Here is a 24,876-nt window from a genome sequence, read left to right as displayed (position 1 = left end):
AGAAAACTCTTTGTCGGCTGTGGTTTTTATTTTGAATAATTGGAGGGGGGAATGAGTATCACTTTTAGGATTTTTAGAATTTATGTGATGCTGTTATGAGTTATATTTTTGACTAATACTTGAAGGTACTTGTCGTCACTTTGGAGACGACAGAAAGCATGTATGTGGATTGATTATTTTATGAATTCTTATGATGCAGGGTAACAAATCAAAACTTGTAATTTTTGAACCACTTCTACATCCATATTTTTGAGAAGAGGGAAAATATGTTTGAAATTCAAAATAAATTTGCATATGTGCCCCACCCCTTTTTCTGCTGTAAAGCTTGTAAGTTATGAAGTTTGCCATGACTCCTTAAAAACTGCTTGAAACTCCTTAAAAATTCCTTACTTTTCATTTTGAAAATTTTGTATGAACCCTGAAAAGACTGCAATTATTTTATTTTGAGGGGGGGGGGGGTTTAACATAAATATCCTTAAAAGTTAATTTTGCTGTTCAATTTATAAATATCTGCTTTGAATCTTGTATTTTGCTGCGTGGAAATGGACTTTCTCACTTCCCACCCATTACTAATGTACACACAGGACATGACTGTTATTTCCAGTGAGTGACTGACAGACCACGGCCATCTGTCAATGTCAGGTTGACAGTAACTGGTCGCTTGGAATCGGCAATAAATTGTAGGTCCTGATCTTTCCCTAATCAGCCCTTGTGTGCAGAAAATGACTGGTGCAACGAAAATGATCAATGACAATAACTTGTAGCATTTCCTAAAGGTTGGACAAGTTTCATAAAAGCCTTCCGATCAGTGGAGAGATGTTAACAATTTCATTAGTCATGGAACTGACCAATGAGATAATCGATTTGAGAATATCAAATTGTTAGAAATTTAAGTAATCAACTTCTGTGTGAGTTAGAAATCAATTATGATTGGAGTCTTGTTTATTTTCTTGTATAAGAACAAAATTATCTGGAAGACATAATGCAAGTTAAGTATTACAAAGTTCAACCTTACTGAACAGAGAATTTATTTAAATTACCTCTCAATAATTCGTTAACAATTTTTCCCTTGATTGTGTAATTTATTGTATTTTTACGAAGCAGTGGAGCCTTAGGCTGCAGTATATTGATTAGGCATATTGTCAAACAATAACATAGTTTATTGTGTAAAATGAATTTAAATAGTCATTCCCAGAGCGGCAAAACATCGAGGCTCGACAAGTCAAAAGGTAAACATCAGCAGATGGACGGCGTTGACCAGTTTTTTAGTTCGTAGTTTTAGTTTCACAACAGTTATCATAAATAACTATTTGTTTTTCATAACCAGTATTTGGCATATAACATTGTCTGTCTGGGTTTGATTACAGTGTGCAGTTTATTGTATATTAAATGCATTAAACTGATGCTACACCATTTTATCTTTGGAAAGTGTTGACTTAGTCTTTTTTTATTTTAGGCTGCATTTTTGCTTCCGATAATCCACAACATGTTGAAGGATTCTAATTTACCTAATAACTCCAACAAAAGGGAGCAAGAACCACTTGCCTTGATAATTTCCCCTACCAGAGAACTGGCAACTCAGATTATGACAGAGGCCATCAAATTTTCCTACGACAGCGTTGTTAAAGCGGATGTGGTGTATGGCGGAACTTCATCCTCATACCAGAGCTCCAGATTACAGAAGGGCATCCACATATTAGTTGCCACTCCAGGAAGACTCTTGGATTTTGTGGAGAAAAATATTGTGAGTTGTGGTTTTATTTGTTCACTTCATGGTATGAAAGGCAATATTTGTTTCACTGGTTATCGTTACAGCACGTTTTCTATTTTCCATGTTTTTTGTGTTGTTATTTAAATGGAGGGTGTAAGTCTAAATATGACCAAATTAATTTTGATACAGTATTTTTTTTATGGGTTGCATAGTTTTAGGTTGTATAGTGAAATATATTATCTGGCTCTCCTTAAACGTATGAAAATTGTAGTTCTTTACTTGATGCACATCATTAGTGCAGAAACTGTTATTGGACTTGACTTTTCTTGGCCGATTTTAAATGATCTTGATTTTTATTTGGTTTTAATTTTTTGTTTTGTTTCAGGTGTCGTTGTCAAAAGTGCAATACTTTATTCTGGATGAAGCTGATAGAATGTTAGATATGGGCTTCATGCCATCCATCCGGAAAATGGTGGAAAAAATGCCCCCTAAAGGACAGAGGCAGACACTTATGTTCAGTGCTACTTTTGCGGACGAAATCCAGAAAATAGCCAGTGAATTTCTGGATAACTATATTTTTCTGTCTGTCGGTACTGTTGGAGGTGCTAACTCTGATGTAAAGCAGATGTTTTTCAAAGTAGGGCAATATGAAAAGCGTGATAAGCTTATGGAGATATTAGAAAATAGTGGTATGTTTCGCAAGTTTTTAATTTAAGTGTTGAGATATTGCATTTCAAATTTTTGTCTTCTTTTTTTTTTCAATGAATTCCAAACATTTTATCATTTTCATCAAGTTTTAAATCCTAGCAATATCACTGAAATACAGGGTATTTCAAGAAAGAGTCGCCCGATTTGAAATGTGTTTATTACGAAAAATATTGAACATAAGATTAATTTTATATTACATGGCTAAAATAGTGTTTTTACAAACCAAATTAAAGGTGCTTAATATGTCCACCTTGGGATGCATGGCATATGTCTATGGTAGTCAAATTCGTCCTAAACTTTTGTAAGCATGTTTGTATCCACTGCGGACGGCAGTAGATTTCGGTAGTCCACATGTGAAACTATTGGATGTGGTACACATTTTTGTCTGACATGTGGAGATGGCCAGATTTCCTTTTACACATACAACCCGTATCTCTGAATTGTTTTATACCATCACCTAAATGCTCTGCGTGGTAGGAAATTCAACAAGATATTGTCTGAAAACCACGAACAGTTGTCACGAACTCAGCACTTAGGACTCGCACTTCGTGAAGCTTGGAGTACGAAACGATTTCTGTTGTGCGGTCACTATCTTGACAAACACAGAAGTGGTGACCGAAGGAAGAGCGTTAGATCTACCTGTTGGCAACTGCGTGAAACTCTATTTTCCTCTTTTTATCTATACATCATTCGATTAAAACAGATTAAAAGCTGAACAGTTGAGATTTTTTTAAATTGGATGATTCTTTTTGAAACACCCTGCATAGTTTTCATATTGAATGTTTCATTTTAGTTTAATATAACATTCAGACGTAATAGTTCCTCCCCTTGGACTTTTTTGTTAAAGGGATTGTAAGCCTGTTCTTATTCGGGTGGAGAATCGAATGAAATCTATTGTCTCGTAATTTATATAAATTGCTCATAATGCTTGATCCAAAACTTTTGGTACATTCACATTTTATCAACTTAATCTTTTTTAATGTATATTTTAATGTATATAGCATCAATGTGGACAGAAAATGGAGTACCAAGTAGGGATGGAACGAATAGTGATTTGGCCAAATAGCAGAATACTGAATGTGTGGCTGAATATTAATTTTCTTGAAATTCATCAAAATTGTAAATTTTTTAATTGAAAATGAAATTGTTAGTAATTTTAAATATACTGAATTTTTCAATTATGCAAGTCATCATTTAAATAAGCATTATAACTGTGGTAAGTGAAAGATTTTTATTTTGATACTGACAGTCGAATTTAATGATATGCGATCAAACTTGGTTAATTCAAAGTCAGTGGAGAAAAGTTTAATTCATCCAAAATTCAAATTATCCAATTAATCTATCCTGGACCTGCAAAAAGGCTACAAATTGCCACTTAATCAACATTCACATGAGGGGATAAAGAAAAAAAGGGATAATAGTTATAAATTATTAAAATTTTATCACAGTTGCAAAACTTTCCTAAATTTTCATTATTTATAATAAGTTACTCAGTTATGTTTGTGTGAAAGTGCTATATCGTGATACAGAAATATATATGTATACCCAGGGATGGGATTGCTGTGCCAATTGCACCATTAGCAATTTCCTGCTGCATACTGCACCATAACGTTGATTTTTGGAGAAAATTTGGCGCTTTCGCACCAATCAGGGTTCTCTGAAATTTCCTTCAACTTTCGCTTTCGATGACGTCATTTGAATCGTGCTGTGACGTCAACCTCGGCGTTGCTAGTGTAACTTACAGAAAACCTTTGTGTATGTTCCGGTTTTTTTTTTTGTAGAATTCATCGAAATAACCAGTTCTGCCAAGGTTTCCTACATTTGGGTGTAAAAATAGTGTCCATATATGATTCCGAAAATCCCAGTCATCTGATTAAAAAATCTAATTTCAAACTAAAAGAAGTTCGGATTTTTTTAACCAATCAGACTAATTGGTCAATTAATTGTAATTTACACATTTTTATTTGCCTTTGAATTGATCATGTATTTTTGAAAGAGCGTCATTCTTAAAAAGCTTGCATGTTTTATAATTTGCTGTGCATTGTCAAAGAGAGTTGATAGACTGGACTGTAGAAGACTCGAAAAAAAGAGTATATAATATATATTGTGAGGAAAAGACAGTAAAGAATTATCTGTAGTTGCTTGTGCACGCACTGTTTTGGTCAAAAATCACTTTTGATATCAAGTTGTCATTTTGCTTTGGCTTGAGTCAATCTTAAAGGATACTGAAATGGTGTTTATGAATTTTTTAAAATTATGCTATGATTGTTTAAGTGGGCTACCCACTTGTACTTTTAATCCTACTTTTTCTAATATTTTTTAGTGAGAGCCCTCTATATGTCAGTTCCGGCTCATGCACCAAACATTAGGCTATAACTCTTAGGGGAAAGGGTGCCTTGGGATACTTGAGCTTCCCAGTATTTAAAGGGTTTACAGCAAAAAATGATTTAGCTGTATTTCAGTATTTTTCAGTTACGTCTGCTTGAAAAAAGAATAGTGTTTCTAAGACAAAAGTATTTTTAGCTGTTAGTTCCTGTTTCTCAATAGATTTGATTATATAGCACCATTGGGAGGGGGCCCTCGAGAAGAGGGCTGATTTTTATTTTTTTGACACAATGGAAGAAAAATAGAGCTATTCACATTCTTGCCACAAGCCTTTGAATTCATGAATGTATATAATGCTCTTTAATCTATCTATATATATGGCTTGAACAAGGCCCTATTGTTTCTTTTTTGGTTGTATATGTATGTTGTATATCATAGACCAAATGCATGAAAGTGTTAGGATAATATCAAGAAAATATGCAGGATATTAAAATTCCACATCTTAGATGGTTGTATCCATATTTGAAAGCTGTCGTTTTTTACCAGATGGTATCTCGTAAAGATCTGCCATCTGAAAGTGACTCCTTGTTTGTTTGAAAAGAGTCTGCACACCTTTTTGTTATGTCAGTATAAATATTGTGTCTGTCTGTTACAAAACTCATGCAATTTGCAAACTTGTATATTGAGCTATATTATACTTTATATTATATTGAGCTTCTGGCATGGTTCGTACGGTCCTTGAAAACCTTGAAAAAAAAAAGTTCATTTTCAAGGCCTTGAAAGTCCTTGAAAATCCATAGTCCTTGAAAATTTTTTTTTTTGAGAATTCTGTGAGAGTCCTTGAAAAATCTGTTTTCCGAAATAGTTTTCGCCACTTTTTTTTTTACTCCGTAGGTGACATCCATAAAAAAGTGCAAAGCACAGGGGAAAAGCCTTAGCAGCCAATAACCCTGGATAATTGGATTTAAAGCACGTTCCCCCCCCCATTATTCTTAAGCCGAGTTTTCGTAGGAGCAGGTTTTCTGTGCTGCGTGCAAAGTGAATCGCCCAGCGTGACATGCCGTCCACTTACCATAATGAGAAAACAAGCTCAACTGTTTTCCTAGAGAGTGCAACAAGCCTCACAGCAGTGTTTTACGTCGGGCGTGATTGGCCGACTGTTTCTGGAGGAGTCAAATGCGTTGTGTGCCACTCGTTTTACCGATCTTCTCTTCATTTTTGTTTTCTTTCGCTTCCCTTCATCGAGCTCGATGCTTCCCTTCAAACCGGAGCATGCAGATGACAGAGTAGCTGATGCCAGGGCTGTGAGCTGATGCGCAACGGTAGGAATACACAAACGCGTAGTGTGATTATGTAACACGTTTCTGTCGACGCGAAATGATCCAGCTCGGTTCATGCTGCACCAAAAACTTATGTTGGAATGTTTTTCCCCTTTTTATTCTCTGTGCACGTGGAACCGCTGGGCCCGACGCAATATGTAAATCGCGGGAGGCGTGCTCCCACCCTCACAGGAGCTCGGCTTCATACTGTAGGCTGGTTTTTTTCCGCGTGTATGTCGGGATTGTTTTTTTTCTCCCTGAGATTGCGGGTTATTTGTCGGCCGTTTTATTTTTATTTTTTTTTTTATGATCGTAAATGATCTTGTTTTTTTTCCTTGCAACTTTTATAGAAAAAAAGCTAGAGTTCAAAATGAACTTCCGATCGTTGTTTTTGTTCTTCAGCTCAGTTGGCATGCTCTGGCCCCCAACAACCAATATCTCCTTCTAGAGTAGAAGTCCTTCTGCTCTAGAAGGTATTGCAACAACCCACTTCTAGGAAAACCCGGCTTTATGGTATCATGTATCCTGTGATCGTATGTAGACGTATTTCGAGTCGTTGGAAGTCATTAAATTTTTGTACTAGGTATTTTTTCTGGAGGACTTGAGAAATAAATATCTTAGAAAAGTTTCATAATTTTTGCCGAAATAATTTCAGCCTTTCAGTCCGTAAATGAGCGAAGCTTCCTCTGATTACTGTCAACCATATGCAGAGATAGACTTGGAAGTCTGGGGTGGGGGGGCTCGATGATGTCAATTCATATATGCATATATACATTAGATCAGTCAACTTCACCTTTCACGCTGTCCCCCCCCCCCCCCCACCGTATCTCCGCCCATGCTGTCAACAAAATTATTTATTTAGGAGTGATGTGAAGTGCTTGTACAAGATTCTTTAAAGAAAGAAATCAAAAGATGAGTAGCAAGTGTGTGTACTTTTAATTACTTGTGGCTGAAAAATCCCTTCTATCAAGATTGGTTGCTGAGTGTGCCAGGCAAAAATGCCGCCAAATGCAAGCTGTGCTTCAATGGGTGAATCGGTGCTGAAATCCATTGAGCTTATTATATTACTGGAGGGAGTATGATGCAGGGCCATAACTAGGATTTTTGTATTGTCTTGCCGTCCCCACCAATTCGGAATTTGATAATTTTATAACGATGTTCACCTAAAAATTGCCACCTGGAGCAGTTACCCCCTCCCCCCGCGTCCTCTAGTAGCGCCGCTGGTATGACGTCAGTGGTCTACATCATTCTTTTGAAAATCACGTGATGCGTTGAATGTCGGCGCATCTCCGTTATTTTCTAATGGCATCCATAGTTGTTTAAAGGAGTTTAAAACAATTAATGAAAGAAATAATTTCGGTATCAATATGATTCCAAAATTAATGAGAGAATTCCAGAATTAATGAAAGAAAAACTACAGATTTAATGAGAATTCCAACGTTAATGAGAGGATTCCAAAATTAATGAGATAATTCCAGAATTAATGAGAATTCCAGAATTAATGAGACAATTTCAGCATTGATAAAAGAGAATTCCAAAATTAATAAAGCAATAATTCCAGAATTAATGAAATAATTTTAGAATCAATAAAAGAATTAGCATTAATGAAAGAATTTCAGCATTAGCGAAAGAAACAAATCCAGAATTGATAAAAGCAATTATTCCTTGAGTAAGAAAGAAATAAAATTAATGAAAGAAATAATTTAATCTTTTTCTATCTTTAGAAGAGTTTTTTTTTTTAGTCTTTAAAAGAAAATTAATTGCAATATTTAGAGACTAAACTACGTTTCAATGAGGAAATTGACAGGCATGAACTGTTATTTAATGTGTCATATGTTTTATATGATATATATGTGTATGTGGCCTCCTTTATTCATTACGGACGATGTGAAATAAAGTAGGTAGAAATGTAATCTCTGAAAGTTTTAATCAAAATTAAATATGTGCCTATTCATGTGAAAAATATGCGCTTGTAAAAAAAGTCCTTGAATTTTTAAGTTTTACCTTGAAAAGTGCTTGAATAGTCCTTGAATTTTTTTTCGTTGGAAGAGTACGAACCATGTCTGGTCTTTGAATCTGAAACATGTTTTGTGTTGAAACGAATGAGAGCTTGATAGAATCACAAATAAAGTTGGTCACCATTGCACTTGTCAAAGTTTGAATCGTTTCAATGATTATAGGAATTTTCTTTTGCAAAAACATGAATTAGATGTTTGATTAATTCTCCATAATTTTTTGATTTTAAAACTGTTTTTAATCACCTTATCAGGTAGAGACAGAGTAATGGTGTTTGTCGAACAGAAGAGAACAGCAGATTTTCTTGCATCGTTTACGTCACAAAGAAACATACCGACCACTAGTATCCATGGGTATGTAGAGTTTAATGTATTTTATGTTGAAGCTTGGTGAATCAAAATTTGGGCACCAGCTTAACCTTTTGGAAGCAAAGTGGGATTTTTATTCAAGTAACATGGTCCCAAATGTTTTCCATTCTTTTGGAATTCCATAAATTTCAGTGTTAAGACGTAATGTAATGAAATTAAAAAAACCTTTTCATCCATAGACTTCAATTTAGCAATTACATACAGGAAAATTTTAGGTGTCAATATTAATTTTTTAGTCCTGATCCCCAAAGCAGAATGTTTTGCATTGTTCTTCAATGAGCCCTCTGCTGAATGGAAATGTTCTGCAGTGAAAATCATGATTGTGTTTTCTACACTTTTCTTTAAAATATTTCAAGATTGTTCTGCAGTAGCATGGATTGTTATGAGACATGTCAGATTTCAACACATTCTGCATAGTTACCTGAATTTGTCAAGTCCATTTTTATGTATTATTTTCGTGCAGTCACATGTATCCACGGGGGAAGGGGAGGCAATTACCCTTTCCCAGGAGTCCAATAATATAGGGAAATTAATCCTTACAAAATATGATACAGAAGTGACCATAAAAAACAATAAGTCACTTCTTTCGACCAGTGTCAAAACAATTATTAAACTGTCAAAATCCTGAATGAATGTTTTTAGACATGCTTTAAACTAAGGGTCTTCAACCCGTGGCCTGCCGTTGCTTTTTTGGTGGCCCGCCAAAACATTTGGATTGATTGACGCAATATCATTCAAAAATAGGGTAAAATGCAGATTTGAGCAGAAAAAAGTGACCCAGCTTCATATAGACTTATAACAAGGACAGACTGATCAGTGTACAGTATCTAGCTTTTTAATAAAGCCTTTAACGCAAAAGAAACCACACCATACACTTCTTCACTATAAATAACTTACTTATGGTGGATAGGAGTACATCCTATCCACCTTGAATGGAAGAAAGCAGAAATGAACGGAATTTCCATGGTATCGTATTTTTTGGGTGTATGGTTGGGAAAGGAGCAAATGGATGTATGCATCTTGAGTGGTTGGAAGAAGGATTTGTACAATATTGGTACAGTTAGTTTACTTGTGTTTTTGGTCTTTGAAGTCTTTCAGTTTTTAAACGAGTGCATGATGGCGAACCGTGATAGCAAAAAAAAGAAAGTTGAAGGAAAAGTGAAATTTTTTCAGGAAAAGTGGTCATCCCTTTATTTTTTCATCGAAAACATGCTAAAGCAGTTTGTTTCATTTGCAGTGATAGCGTAGGCATGATGAAAGAATATAATATTGAGAGACATTATGATACAAAGCCTAGTGAGAAGTATTACGGATTGAAAGGACATTTTCGAAGTGAAAAATTCTATGAACTGAAATCGCAGCTGAACAGTCAACAGTCACTATTCTTTGGAAGAAATGAACAGTCTGAAAATTGTGTTTGTGATATAATAGCAGAAAAATTGCGAGACGTGGGAAGCCCTTCGTTGGTGGAGAATTCGTTAAAGAATGTCTTCAGTCGATGTGCTTTGCCCATCACAGGCTCAAGCTGTTTCGAACATTGTTTGTCTGGTGTGACAGTAGCAAGACGCGTAGAGGATCTGTCAGCAGATGCATTAAAGACCTTCTAATCCAAATGTGGGGGAATTTTTGTTTTACTCAGTAGCTATGGATGAATCGACGGATGTAACATACCACACGAGCAGCCATTTTCATTCGTGGTATTGACAAAAACTTCAAAATTGTTGAGGAGTTAGCTAATTCCTTGCACTTAAGGATACCACACAAAGTCTCAACTTATATTCAAGTTTGGAAAAAACATCGGCCAAATGTGAGTTGGACTTACTTGAACATATCTGCCATAACTACAGATGGTGCTCCCTCTATAACCGGTCAGAAGAGACAGGGGTAATCACATTGTCAGATACCAAAAAATTAATGCTTCAGCGCCTGTTTTCCTTGAAGTAGGAAGTTGATAAATTCATGAAACGCAAAGGAAAACTTATTGGAGAGTTTCAAGATAAAATGTAGGTGAGAGGTTTCACATTTCTTGTCGATATCACTGGTCATCTGAATGATCTAAACTACCGCTTACTGGGAAAAGACCTATGTGTCCGTAATCTTTGACAACGCAAAAGCGTTTGAAACTAAATTAGTCCTTTGGGAACGTCAATTGCAAAACAAAAACTGCATATATTTTCCTAAATTATTGAAGTTGGTAAATAGACCTGCAACTTGAAACTGGACGATTATGTACAATGCATTTCAAATCTGAGAATGGAATCCGGAAGCAGATTTTCCGACTTCCGAGAGAACGAAAGTAATATGAAAGTATTTTCCTCACCATTCTCGGTTGATATAGAAAATATTCCACCAGAGCTATACAATTAGAATTTGTAGATTTGTAATGTGACTCTGCAGTTGAATGCAAGTTTTTTGAAATTCCTTCATTAATTGATTTTTATTCTAAGTATGTGTCCTAAGAAAAGTATCCAGAAATATGCAAACATGCATTGTTCATGTCTTCTATATTTGGCAGTATATGTGAACAGTTGTTTAGTGGAATGAAGTATACAAAATCAAACTAGAACTTGTCTCTGACTGATCGACATTTGGAGGATACTTTACGAATAGTAACAACAAAATTTACCCAACATTGAAGGTTTAGTCAAACAAAAACAATGGCAAGTTTCACATAAATTTAGAAATTAAGAGACACTAACCTCCGGCCCCGCAAACATAGTTTGCCATATGGGGTTCCCCGAAGGGAGCATTTGTTTTCTCCACAAAAGAAATCAACTTTACATCTTATTCAAGGGAGCAACCATTAACCCTCTGGCTGCTCATCCCGCGATTTCCACGGGCAACTCAAATGTAGCAAAATCTGCTCATCCCGCGATTTCCGCGGGCATGTGTTTTTCTTCCTTTATTGGGGAGCGCATCCCGTTTTTTTCCCGTTTAACCACTGAAATAAATTATAATACAGTATTAGACATTTCATTTATGTTTTGGCCAACAGATGTCGTTAGTTGTCCACTAAATTGCGGCATTTGAAGGCACGTGGTATTATGGCTCAAACTTCACTTTTTAAGTGAAAAAAAATTAGACAATTTTTGAAGCAATTTCGATCCACAAATTGAGCAGTCAGAGGGTTAATTTAGAAATTACATCCACTTTCATTGCTAATGTAAGTAACCAAACACTTTTTTTGATTTGGTATGTAATTCAACATGTACATGTATTAACAAAAATCATCCATTTTCATTCTGTTTCATAGAATATAAAAATATCTAAAATAATTGTGCTTGCCCCAGCTTAATTCAACTTAATTTTTTAAAAACAAAAATTCTACATAATGGAATCATAAAATATGTAGTACGTGTCGCATTTTAATTTGCCGTATCTGAGCGTACGTAGGATCAACCTTTGGTGGGGGGGGGGGGGGGACAAACTGAGATTGATTGGACGCATAAGAAATCTGAGAAAAATTTAGATTTAACAACTTAAAAATTTAAATTTAACACATTAAGTAACAGAAATGTATTAATGTAGCAAAAAAGGCATTTTTAACACTATAATTTGAAATGTTTGTAAATCATTAAAAAAAAATTAATATTTTTTTAAATATTTTGAAATATATTTAGTTTGTGATCGTATCTAGGGTTCCCCCCCCCCCCCCCACAAATTTTTTTTGTGGTTTGAGCGTAAAACGTTGAAGACCCCTACTTTAAACATAATAGTAGGTGCATAACATCTTCAGAAAACTTTTTTGTATATCAATATTTTATTTTAAGAAAAACAAATTTATTAAAATTCAAACAATTATAATTTGCAATTTTTAAGTTTTGTCAGACTTTCTAGAGCAGATACAATTTTAAAGTTAATTTTATCAGAACTGTTTATTACCTGTGTTCAATTTGCTAAATGAAATAGAGCTGTTTAAATCTGTGATAGGGGATCAGGTTTTAGGGTTTGACCTCAGAAAATAAGGTATTAAAACAGTAGAAAACTCGTTTTGAGATAGATTGCTTTAACTCCCCCTCCCCCCTCCCATATGTGTGTTGAATCACAAAAAACTTTATTTTATGTAGATTAGTGTTATTTTATACTCTGTAATTTTTAATTCAAAATGTATATTTTGATATTTTAAATTATCTGATCTGTTCAAAATTTTACTCTACAGTAAAAATACTCGTGCAGCATCTATCAATACATTGAACTAATTTATTCCCCCCTAAAAAAATTTCTTAGGTTATATGAATTCATTTTTGAATAGTATTTCCAATCATAGCGGAATTGGCAGCACTTGATACCCAAAGCATTGTTTTGCATGTTTAGATACACTGAAGCGCCAAAAAAACTGGTGCACCTGCCTAATATTGTGTAGGGAGCCCGCAGAAGTGCCGCAACACGACGTGGCATGGACTCGACTAATGTCTGAAGTAGTGCTGCAGGTAATTGACACCATGAATCCTGCAGGGCTGTCCATAAATCCGTAGGAGTAAGAGGGGGTGGAGATCTCTTCTGAACAGCACGTTGCAAGGCATCCCAGATATGTTCAATAATGTTCATGTCTGGGGATTTAGGTGGCCAGCGGAAGTGTCTAAAGTCAGAAGAGTGTTCCTGGAGCCACTTTGTAGCAATTCTGGACGTGTGGGGTGTCGCATTGTCCTGCTGAAATTGTCCAAGTCCGTCGGAATGCACAATGGACATGAATAGGTGCAGGTGATCAAACAGGATGCTTACGTACCTGTCACCTGTCAGTCGTATCAGGGGTCCCATATCACGCCAACTGCACACGCCCCATACCATCACAGAGCCTTCACCAGCTTGAACAGTCCTCTGTTGACATGTAGTGTCCATGGATTCATGAGGTTGTCTCCATACCCGTACACGTCCATCAGCTCAAAGCAATTGGAACCGAGACTCGTCAGACCAGGCAACGTGTTTCCAGTCCTCAACAGTCCAATGTCGGTGTTGTCGGGCCCAGGCGAGGTGTAAAGCTTTGTGTCGTGCAGTCATCAAGGGTACACGAGTGGGCCTTCGGCTCCGAAAGCCCATATCGATGATGTTTCGTTGAATGGTTCACACGCTGACACTTGTTGATGGCCCAGCATTGAAATCTGCAGCAATTTGTGGAAGGGTTGCACGTCTGCCACATTTAATGATTCTTGTCAGTTGTCGTTGGTCCCGTTCTTGCATGATCTTTTTCCGGCCGCAGCGATGTTGTAGATTAAATTTTTTACCGGATTCCCAATATTCACGGTACACTCGTGAAATGGTCATACGTGAAAATTTCATCGCTACCTCGGAGATGCTATGTCCCATCTCTTGTGCTCTGACTATAACACCACGTTCAAACTCACTAAATCTCGATAACCTGCCATTTTGTAGCAGCAGTAACCGATCTAACAACTATGCCAGACACTTGTGTTATATAGGCGTTGCCGACCGCAGCGCCGTACTCTGATTGGTTCCATATCTCTTTATTTGCATACGCATGCCTGTGCCAGTTTTTTTGGTTCTTCAGTTTAGTTTCAGTTGGAAATAATTGCATTATAAGTGCTAGCAGATGTACCATAACATAGTCAAACTTAATTATTCTTTCTTTTGCACTAAGAATAAGTTACAGGAGTTTCTTAAGCACTGTATGCAACCAAGCATTGCCAAATTAAAAGACATTTTAAGTCTTGCAACTTATTATCTCTATCTGTGAAAGAAATTGATCTTCTATATATCAAAACTTATCATGCCGTCGAGTTCTTTATCTTAATGTAAACCTTGTTTTTATTTTTGTCAATATTTGATTTGTTATTCATTTCACATTTACTCTTGGCTTGGTATCTTTTTTTTTGAGATGCGATCTTTGAATGGTGTCATTTTGTACTTGATGGGATAATGAAATTCAACGAAATACTTGAACAAGTTTTAAAAACAAGCCAGATTTCCATAGTTTTTCACAATTCGCAGTAGTTCTGTATTTTATGGTAGAGATCCGTAGAACCTATGGAAATTCTGTAGTAGTTAAGTGTGTGTGTGTGTGTATATACAGTAAACTCTCTGTGACTCGACACCACAAAAGTATCGACAAACATGTCGACTTAAGCGGATAGAGTTAGCGGGGTTTCACTCTAAATTTTTGTCTGATTGTTTTTGGGTACATAATTATATACATTCTAACAATTGTATTCAAATTAATGGGAATTAGCATTTTATTTGATTCAGAGTTGTTTCAGAATAGAATCAAAACGTATTAAAAACAGTTTACCTCATGAAAAATCAAGTACATTTGCTTTTTTTTCTTTCCGAAAACAAATTTTTCTACAATATTCAGTTTATACCGAGATCGTTTGGTTTTTTCCTGACATTGTAGGAAGTGACGCATCACATCTAGTTTTTAATGTGCAACGTCCCTTATGGGAGTTGCTTGCCCGGTTCGAAATATCCAGTAATAAAGTGGCAAACGACAAGTGGAAAATGATTGCAAATAAACTTTCGCATGAAATATTATTTATTCAAATTAATTATAGGGTTAGTCAATTTTAACAATAGATTAGTATAACGTGGAGCCCTCTATTTGACGTTAACAGTAAAGATACTGGCTCACCAATTGATGATCATCAACAGTCAACTTGTATAGTGATCGGACATCCGATGTTGTTAGCCTTTCCCCGTAAATATCAGAGAAGTTTTCTCGGTTGAGAGCCGGAACACCTTGATCAGTTCCTGGGGGGCCTCTTGGTTGAGGGCCGGACCACCTTGCTCAGCTCCGGGGGGCCTCTCGGTTGAGGGCCGGACCACCTTGATCAGCTCCGGGGGGCCTCTCGGTTGAGGGCCGGACCACCTTGCTCAGCAATGAAGAACTTTGACTGTGAAGATTATTTAATATTTTTGATTCCGGACCTGCCGGAAAACGGATTCAAACAATGTAAATTATTGCATTTTAACAATTCAGCTTAAGGCCAATGGATACGGTAGCAAGACTGTGAACCGTTCTACTAGAGGGCTTCAGTTGAATAGAACAAGATTAGATGAACGCAGAATCAGAGCTGTTACAACGTACGGCCGGTATTTAAAGGAAGAACATCCGACCGCACGTGTCTGATCAAGCCAATCGGCTTCAAGGTCACCTCATTTGCATGCGATCGCAGGCGGACATCACGATCGGCCTTGATCGTCGCCATACGATCACAGCTGCAGACTAGTAACATTTATGACAACAGATCACGTGACGGTGACTACGGATTTTTACGCCGGGGGATCATCTGCACGTTACAAATGCACCATGGAGAGGTGGTGCAGATAATTTTTCATCTGAACTTTCTCTGATTCTATTTCTTCGAAACATGAAGCACTTGCTTTGGGTAATTGATTTTAGAATATCGTCTGTTAAAAGTCCTGAAGTTACAAGATCAGAGTCAATACTCACAAATTTATCGTCGATACAATCACCCATTTATGCTCTCTTTACACTTCTGAGAGAAATCTTTGGAGAAATAATCGTTCTCTCCCCCCCCCCCCCCCCAAAGATTTGGAACAAAAACCAACATGACGTAAACAGTTCTGAATCATGGCACTCGTTCCATGCAGAATCAATCATTTCAACTGCATCTAAAACAAATTTTTGCATCTATTCTAACATTCACAAATTTTTTTGTCTACAATTTTCTGTAAAAAGTTTTCATACTTGGGATAATTTCTAATTTCCTTGATTGAGACTTTTGCGAAATCTTTTGCTTTCTCTAAATTATTGGTCCTGATAATGGGATTGAGTGAGATCGAGGGATTTGAACCACAAAAGAGTTGTTTCCTCTATCGCTGAATTATGATTTCTTATGTGTTTTCTGCTAGGTTCATAAGAAGATTCAAATGCTGAAAAAAAATTTCCCTCATTTTTAGCAAATGTTGAAATGGATTCCGTGCAACTCCATATTCTTTGGCGAGAGAATTCACTGAGTTTTTCCCAATTCTATTGGGTTCGGAAAGTAATATAGTTTTTTTAGTGAAAATAAAAGACTATTTTCTTAGTGAATAAATATTTTATTGAATTATATATTGTCTATTCTGGTCCAATACCTTTTGCCATCTTCCTGGCAGTAGTATGATTCCATGTTCATAAAATTTTTGTTTGCTGGCAAAAAACTGATCCAGGTGATTTTTGACATCATTTGAAGTAAAGGTTTTACTGTCTAAAATATTTGTAGGGACAGGAACAAATAATAATCGGAAGGTGCCAGATCTGGAGAATATGGTGGGTGTGGCAGTATATCCCATCCAAGCTGTAAAAGGTTTTGGCGAGTTACCAAACTTGTATGAGGTCTCACATTATCTTGGTGGAACACTATACCTTTTCTATTGATCAATTCTGGCCTTTTCTGTTTAAGTGAATCATTTAATTTGTCCAGCTGATGGCAGTACACTTCAGAATTGGTCGTTGTGTTGTCCGGTAGAAGCTAAAAAAAAACTTAACTTTCTTTTCTATTCCATGATCTCTTGCGTTTAACATTGTTGTAGACAACCCATTTCTCATCCCCAGTGATGATGCACTTCAAAAATGTATAGTTTTCTTGACGTTTGAAAAGCAAATCACAAACGTCAACACAACTACACAAATTTCTTTCCGTAAGAACATGAGGAACCCATATGTCGAGTTTTGAGATTAAAACTAGGCGTTTCAAATGATCATGAATGGTCAAATTCAATAAATTTAATCTCTCAGTGATCTCACGAGTTATTCGCCGGCCGGTTTGCATCAATTAATGCCTTTTATTGTCTTCATCAGCTTCAACAGAACTTGACTTCTTTCCAGATCTTGGTGCATCTTCAACATCAAAATTGCTGGATCGAAATTTTGCAAACCAGTTTTGGCACTGGCGTTCTGTCAATATATCTTCTCCATACACATCGAATAATTTTTTTCTTGCTAGAATAGCATTTTTACCTTTTGTACAGTAAAAAAGTAAAATATGCCGAAAATGTTGCTTTTCACTTTCCATATTTGAAAGGGCACCAACCAAAAACTACTGCGTAGAATCAATCGAACTTTTTCACAAGTAAGCCTTGCTATATCAGCTGTCAAAATATATAATGATTATGTGGCTTAAGTGTGAAGTTGGCTGTTTAAAAAATACAATTAAGTCCTCTGTTGGAAAAAACGAAATTACTTTCCGAACAACCCAATAGTTAATACAAGATTCATCGAAAGACTGGTTATTTGTGGAGATGAAGATTACAAGGAAGAAAATTCATCACTGCCCCCACAGGGACTCGAACCCCGGTCTTTCGCTTGCCGGATGAGTGCTCTACCATCTAAGCTATGGAAGCAGAAGAGTCCCCGTGGGGGCAGTGATGAATTTTCTTCCTGGTAATCTTCATCCCCACAAATAACCAGTCTTTCGATGAATCTTGTATTGACAAGTGGAGAGGACGTTTCTAAACCCAATAGTTTTTTGAAAATTTCAACTTTTGATTTTAAAGTATGAAGTTTATGTGGAGCCATTGCATTCACAGCCGTTGATACTCACAATGACAACCAAATGACATATTTAGCGTCTAACCAGGCTTTAGCTCTTTCTTTTACCCCTTTTCCAAGAAATTGTAAAACCAAGTTCCTTCAAAAACATTCTCCTCAACAGACAATATCAAAACTCACAATAGATAAGATTTCCATCCCTATTGGGGACGTTGAAATTGTCAACGTCTCCCGCCGCTTGAATACTTGTAGTAAATATGTAAATTTATGTCACGCAGCAGCTGTTATGAAACCTAGAAACATTCGCTGAGATTTCGTTTCTCAATGCGTTTGCTGCTCATAATGACGATAAATTTACAAGATCGTGCTTTCTTGGTCAAATTTTTTTACCAAATCAGCAATTCCGCAGTAACTGCTCTACGGAAATATCAGACTTTGGAAGAGGATTCAAAAAGGTCCAACGAATGCTAAAAACCTTTGGAGTATGATAACAGAATTTGAAACCACAGGAGCATTGTCTGTTTGTCCTGAAAGAGAACTCGTTTCTATAGACACAGTAGAGGTTTTGTTTCAGGTGGAAGAGGACAGAGCTTCAAATTCTCATGGCAGCACTAGTGTCAGGCGTGTAGCACAGGCATTGTATAGGTCACGTTCAACTATCCGTAAGATCATGTGGAATATCCTCTAATATTATCCGTACAAACTTTCACTTGTGTAGTGGTTGCTTCCACATGATTATGATGTTCAAAAATGTGTGTTAAGAATGATCTTAAAATACATTTTATCGAAGAACGTGTCATCAGCCGGCACTTCCCTAATCTATGGTCTCCCCAGACTTTAATCCATGTGATTTTTGGCTTTGGGAGGCATTTGAAACGTCTTTTAAGTCATCTTACCAGATGTTTCAAATGCTCCCAAAGCCAAAAATTAAGGCAATCCAAGAATTTTAACTGACCTTAAAGGCAGAATTTCATGCCACGTGCTGAACGCATTTCCCTCACACACTTCGCACGCCATCTTGTAATTTCACATGGTATCTGAAAATGGTGGCCATCATGTGGAACATGTTTCGTTGCAGTAACAATTGTTAAAATTGTAAACGGTTGCCTAAATGTTTTTTGTTCCAGACTCTGCCATGAAGCTGGGCTGGAAGAGATCTCTGCAACGGGATAAGACCAGTGACAAAGTTCTGGTGTTCATTCATGCCTAAATGTCATTTCTTAAAACACCCTCTGGTGGTGACATGTGCAACTAATTTTTCCCCTTGAAACAAATTCCCATCACTTCATGAAGTTCTCTATAAAATTTCACAATTTTCTGATTGGTTTTGCCTGTAGGTTATTTTAAAATAGGGTCTTTTAATTATGGATATCCTGTATATGCACATATGTAAGCAGGTGAATCATTTTGAATTAAATATATTAAATCATTCCATAGTTTTCCCTTCAGCTTTTATTTTGGGCTTAAATTGTATATTTTACAAGAAAAAATACATTTGTCCAAAATAATTCTGTATAAAAAATTATTTTAAAATCACAACCATTTATTCCATAGTTTTTTAAACATTACATGCAATCAATGCTTTTTTGATGGAAATTTTTTTTATTGAAAAGCGATATTTGATGTTTTTATTGTATGGTTTTTGATGTGTCATCGAAAACCTGGATCTGCACCTATGATCAGAACTCATTGGGTTGTGACAAATGACTCATATAAAATAATATACAAATGCCGATCTTCATTGTTGAGTGTATATTTTTATTTCCCTTATTTCTTTTACGTTCTCATTCAGAAGATTCACTCTTGAAAATAGTGATTAATTCATATATATTTTTCCTCTTAGGGTTGTTAATAAATGAAATAGCTTACCCCCGGAGGTAGTAAATTCTAACACAATTGACACATTTTAAAAGAAATACGATAAACATGTTGGGGTAAATCGAGAAACTATCCATACTTAGAATAAGACAACTATAAATAGTTTTCTCTCATGGGCATTGTATAATATTTCATCATGTATATATAGTTTTTAGTTTTTATAATTGCATTTTTAGTTGAGTTGCTGTATTTTAAAAGTATAACATCCATATTCACTACGGGCATCATTTCTCAGCCACCTTGTTGGATTTGCCTGTTGTGGTCTTGTATATATTAAAAAGATCTAATTTTTATTTATTTCACAGGGATCGTCTGCAAAAAGAAAGGGAGGAAGCACTAAGAGATTTCCGTGATGGAAAGATGCCTGTCTTAGTCGCCACAGCTGTTGCTGCTAGAGGCCTTGATATCAAAGATGTGCATCATGTGGTAAACTACGATCTTCCGAAATCGATTGACGAATACGTTCATCGAATCGGCCGTACAGGACGTGTCGGTAATTTGGGAAAAGCAACAAGTTTCTATGATCCTGATGTAGACAGGGAACTTGTGAGGTCATTGAAGAAAATCCTTGCAGATGTGAGCAAATATTGATTTTTTTCATTGCTTGTGCAGAGATTTAACATTGTCATATAAAATTATTAGTTCCTCCATAGATTATGAAAAATTTGTTCAAAATGTTTAAGAATTTCAGAATGAACTATATTTAGTTGATGCCAATTGAAAAGCCCTACGACAAATATTCTACTTTAGTGTTTATGATGAATGAAAAATGAATAACGTGATCCCCTCGCATGTTCCCAAGGGATCAGCATGATATGTTAAAAGAACTCATTAGTGTTAGTAAACATCCATGTCTAAGCTGGCATTCGAACCCAGAGCTGCAGTCAGAGGCTAGTTCCCTAACCACTGGACTGACAGGCAGCAAAATGTCACATGAATGTCACAGGTATTTCTTTTCTTTCCCTCAGGCTAATCAAGAGATACCAGACTGGCTTCATGAAGAAGCTAACCAGGCCATTGGCACCACCCCGCAGTACTCTCGTGGCAACTTCGGTGGTAGAGATTTCCGTAATCAGGTATGGTTATTTGCATGAACTTGTTTTGTTAATTTTTAATTTCAATTAGTAAAAAACTAGCAAATTGGCCATGATTTTTTTCTCTAATTCTAATTTGGAATTCCTAAATCATGAAGCTTTTTTTAACCAGGTGCGTTCCTGGGGTTGTAAATATTTTGGCGGGGTGTGAAACAATACATATCTTTTTGCCGTTTTCAGATGTTTTTGCTAAAAATTTCATTAAAAAAAACTTAAGAAATTGCTTGAATCTCTATATAAGTTCATTTTTAGGGCTACCCTCATCTTTCTAACAAATAGGCAAAACATTATCCAAGTGTTGTAGGGAAAAGTAAATCAGATTTCGCGGGGGGGGGGGGGGGGGGTACAAGAAAGGACAGTGGTTCTTGATAATTTCTTTCTATTATGAAAATAGAAAGATACTGTAACAGCAGAAGCTATATCAGTTGCTGGCAGACCAGATAAGTGTGAGCGCCATTGGATTTTTTTTACAATGACAAATACTTGAACAATGCTACTGCATTAAATTTTGTTAAGCTTGGTGATTCTCAAGTGGGAATAATTTGCAAGATTCAATAGGCCTTCAGAGATGAAGCGATGTGTACTACACACATAAAGGAGGTACGACTGCTTCAAAGTCGACACATATCAACAAAGAGTGCATTGTGTGCGTGCTCTCTCAACAAAGTTCATGCTAAAACTGCTTATGATTGAGCAAAAGCAACTCAGTTTGGCGATTGCACAGGACATGATGAAGACTCCTATTCCCAACTTTTTAAACAGTGATCCCCAAAGCAAGAATGTGTCAAAATCTGCGATGTACGTCTCAAAATAATTACTGCTACTGCAGAACTATTTTGAAGAATTCTAAGGAAAGAGTGCAAAAAAACTCTTACATGAATAGGGATTTTTACTGCAGAACATTTCCAGTCAGCCGAGGGCTCGTCGCAGAACAGTGCTAAACATTCTGTTTTTGGGGCAGTGATCATGGCAGAGTATCTCAATTTAAATTATACTTTGATATTTCAAGTTATTTTGAATGATTTTTTTCATATGTGTGGTCTAATATGAGTAAATACAATAGAAATTTGATAATCTGGCCATGCATTAGTCCAGCACTTTTTTCCAGTTCATTTGTTCTCTCGACAGACCACTTTTTTTACAGAAAACACTTGTATGAACTTCGACAAAAAAAAACCGCTAGTGTCTGGTCTCAAGGGATTATATACTACCCACCCTTCACATCCTATACTGTTCAATCTTTGTTTAGATTTGATTCTCTGAAGGGAACTTTGGTCTCTTTTATTTGTGACAGTGTCAAGTCTGCATCTTTGCAGTCGAAGCGTTTGCATAAAACATTAATGCTCATTCAAAGAAATCATTGAAATCCTTGATAAAGGCAGGAAGTTGATCTTGCCAAGGAATATGCCTGTTGTGGGGAACCCCAATTTGTTTACTTTAATTGAATAATAAAGTTACCAGGTATAACTTTTTTTTTTTTTTACTTAAAGAAATTTTCAGATTCATTATGCATAGTTATATTCAGTAAATTTATAAAATATACAATATTCTCTAATTTCATATTTAAAGTTTGGTTAATTTTTGGCTTTTGGCTTTATATGGCGTTTTGTTAATAAAAATTTTGGCATTAGTTTAAGTAATTTGAATGCATTGTTTTTTCGAAAACCTTCCAGCAATACGCCATACTGGGTTACTAATAACTATTATTGCTCACCAACTTTGGTTATATAGCCATATAACAATTTACTACTGAACAACTTGGGTTGGAAATCTTTCTTTAGAGAAAGTTATGATACACAGTAGTCTCTATAATTTGAGTCCCGAAATTTTGAGGTTCCAGATAATTTGAAAGTACTGGAATTTTTTGGAATTCCTTTTCAAAACCTGTTTTTCTACAATCAAGAATTTTGTATAATTTTGTCTTATTTTCTTTTCACAAGTGCGAGTATTTTCAGTTGGAAAAGCTCTTGATCCCTTGATCTGGGTCTGCGATGGATCCCCAGGTCCCTCTACAGTAGTGTTTCCCAAAGTGGGCAATATTGCTTCCTGGTAGAAGATGGAAAAGTCGGGGGGGGGGGGGCATGATAGAAGCTACAGGTATAACATGGGATCTTATGGGTACACTTGAGTTGGGAGCAATAAAAAAAAAAATCTTCTGAAGAAGGGACGATGGAACAAAAAGTTGAGGAAACTATGCTCTGCAGTAAAATTTGCACTAGAAAAAAAAATATTGGTCTGCTCTTCTCCTTTGGGTCTCTATCAGCTTTCCTTAATCTGAGTCTATGGCACGAGTCTTTAAATTTTCTAGAGTCGCGAGCACTGCCTATAGCCCATCATCAAATGAAGAGCACTCTTACAACAACTTTGACAAACTTATGCCTGAAATCTATGATAGTGTAATCCTTGGTGTTTGATTGAAGCATTGATCAAGCTTTGAGCAACACCACAGTGCTCGCAAGCAGCAGGTTGAAGATGGCTGGTCTATGGTCTTGGCAGTTGTGTGAAGGATTATGCCATTTAATTAAGGGCAAAATATGTTGGAGCAAGAAGACCCATTGAAAGCTGCTTTCTATTGGTTAATAAATCTGTTTTTTTAAGCTTTTGGATAATTAGTTTTCAGTAATTCCTGGCGGTGTCTGTCCCATTTATCTTGTATTATTGAGACCCCACTATGCTTTTGTCCTTATCTTAGATGGGACTTCTATCGAGAGCATATTGAGGCATTATCTATCTGTGGTTGTCTTGGATAAGTTCTTTTCCTGTCAGACGGATGTTTTTCCTCGGGATCAAACCCAAGGACCTGACCATAGCCTCTTATCACTCGCGCAACTAACTGGAACTAACTAGGAATAACTATTGACTTATTAGATAGGATCCATTGCAGTAACAATCAGGTCAACACTATGGATAAAGTAGCTATGACATTGCTTTAAAATTTACATATGATGACTGGTGCAAAGTTTGATAAATCCAAACTTAGGTAGTATGAAACTTTAGGTAACGCTCATTACTTAGGGTAGCCATGACGACTGAAATAAAATTGCATAACATTTTTTTGAGGTAACATTGAAGTTGCTTGGCTCCTAAAATGTTTATTGACCACTTAGATTTTTTTTATTTGTTAAACCCTGTTATATAGTTACCAGATCGCCATGAATGTTGTAATTTTGACCTACCAGAACACTTGATCACGTGATCCTTGATTTTTCAGATTTCATAAGTGATTTAGTCTAGAAATTTTTTCGGTGAATTCTAATTTGAAATATCAAAATATTATTTTTCGTAGGGTCGAAGAAATCAGAGCAGCCAACCTTCGTCTGAAGATTGGGGCGATGGCAGTGGTGCAGCAAGCAACTCAAATACTTACAGCCAACCGATTCAATCTGATGAATACTGGGATTGAACTGTTTGAATCATTTTTCTTTTTTTTAATTTTTATAATCAAGAGACACTTTTTCGATATATTCGCTCGTTTGTCTTGTATTATAATGTAAAGGAAAAAACCCAAACTTATTTTTCGGACTTTTAACAAGTTGATGTTAATAATTTCATTTATCTGCGTGCGAAAAGTGTTATAAAAAAAATTTCTTATTGCTCTTGAGCTGGAACAATAAAGATTGGATTTTTTTAAATTAAGTGAATTGCATTTTTAGACATTTGTGGTAGTTATGATTGTGTTGGGATCTCTTCAAACGTTCTGTTATTGGGAATGCTTTTGTTATGACAAATGTTGCTCGTATAAGCAATACTTGATTACATGGTTTTTAAAACTCCATGAAAATGGGCTTTTTGCATGGTATTGTAGAGAAATTTTTGATCTTAGTGCAACTGATGTATGCTTGTCTGTAGCAAAGTGGTTAGCAGACCTGCCAACTCTCCGGATTCAGGCGGGAGACTCCGGATTTTTCATCCTTACTGCTGCTCTCCAGATTTGTTAAACATTCTCCAGATTTTGGCGAAAAATTAGATTCTACGCGATTTTTCACATTGTCGTGACGTCAATTACTGC

At 36.1% G+C, this 24,876-nt stretch overlaps 1 protein-coding gene across 2 annotated transcripts in view; it reads left to right on the top strand.

Annotated features, from left to right (window-relative positions):
• The window catches only part of LOC149083506 (ATP-dependent RNA helicase vasa-like), an 88,790-nt gene extending 64,287 nt beyond the window's left edge, over positions 1–24,503 (top strand). For both annotated transcript variants that reach the window (XM_089234024.1, XM_089234023.1), the window contains 6 exons: positions 1,457–1,744; positions 2,097–2,400; positions 8,333–8,432; positions 20,079–20,349; positions 20,742–20,849; positions 24,154–24,503. In XM_089234024.1, the coding sequence (XP_089090150.1) occupies positions 1,457–1,744; positions 2,097–2,400; positions 8,333–8,432; positions 20,079–20,349; positions 20,742–20,849; positions 24,154–24,270 (1,188 nt within the window). In that variant the 3' untranslated portion in view covers positions 24,271–24,503. The remainder of the gene's footprint in view (positions 1–1,456; positions 1,745–2,096; positions 2,401–8,332; positions 8,433–20,078; positions 20,350–20,741; positions 20,850–24,153) is intronic.
• The last annotated feature ends 373 nt before the right edge of the window (positions 24,504–24,876 follow it).

This window comes from Pholcus phalangioides, unplaced genomic scaffold (genome assembly GCF_987345545.1).
Source record: "Pholcus phalangioides strain wild (caught in Gottingen) unplaced genomic scaffold, Ppha-v1.0 ptg000008l_1, whole genome shotgun sequence".
NCBI classification, from domain to species: domain Eukaryota; kingdom Metazoa; phylum Arthropoda; class Arachnida; order Araneae; family Pholcidae; genus Pholcus; species Pholcus phalangioides.
The sequence above is the reverse complement of the archived record's forward strand: the minus strand, read 5'-3'. Positions and strand labels throughout refer to the sequence as shown.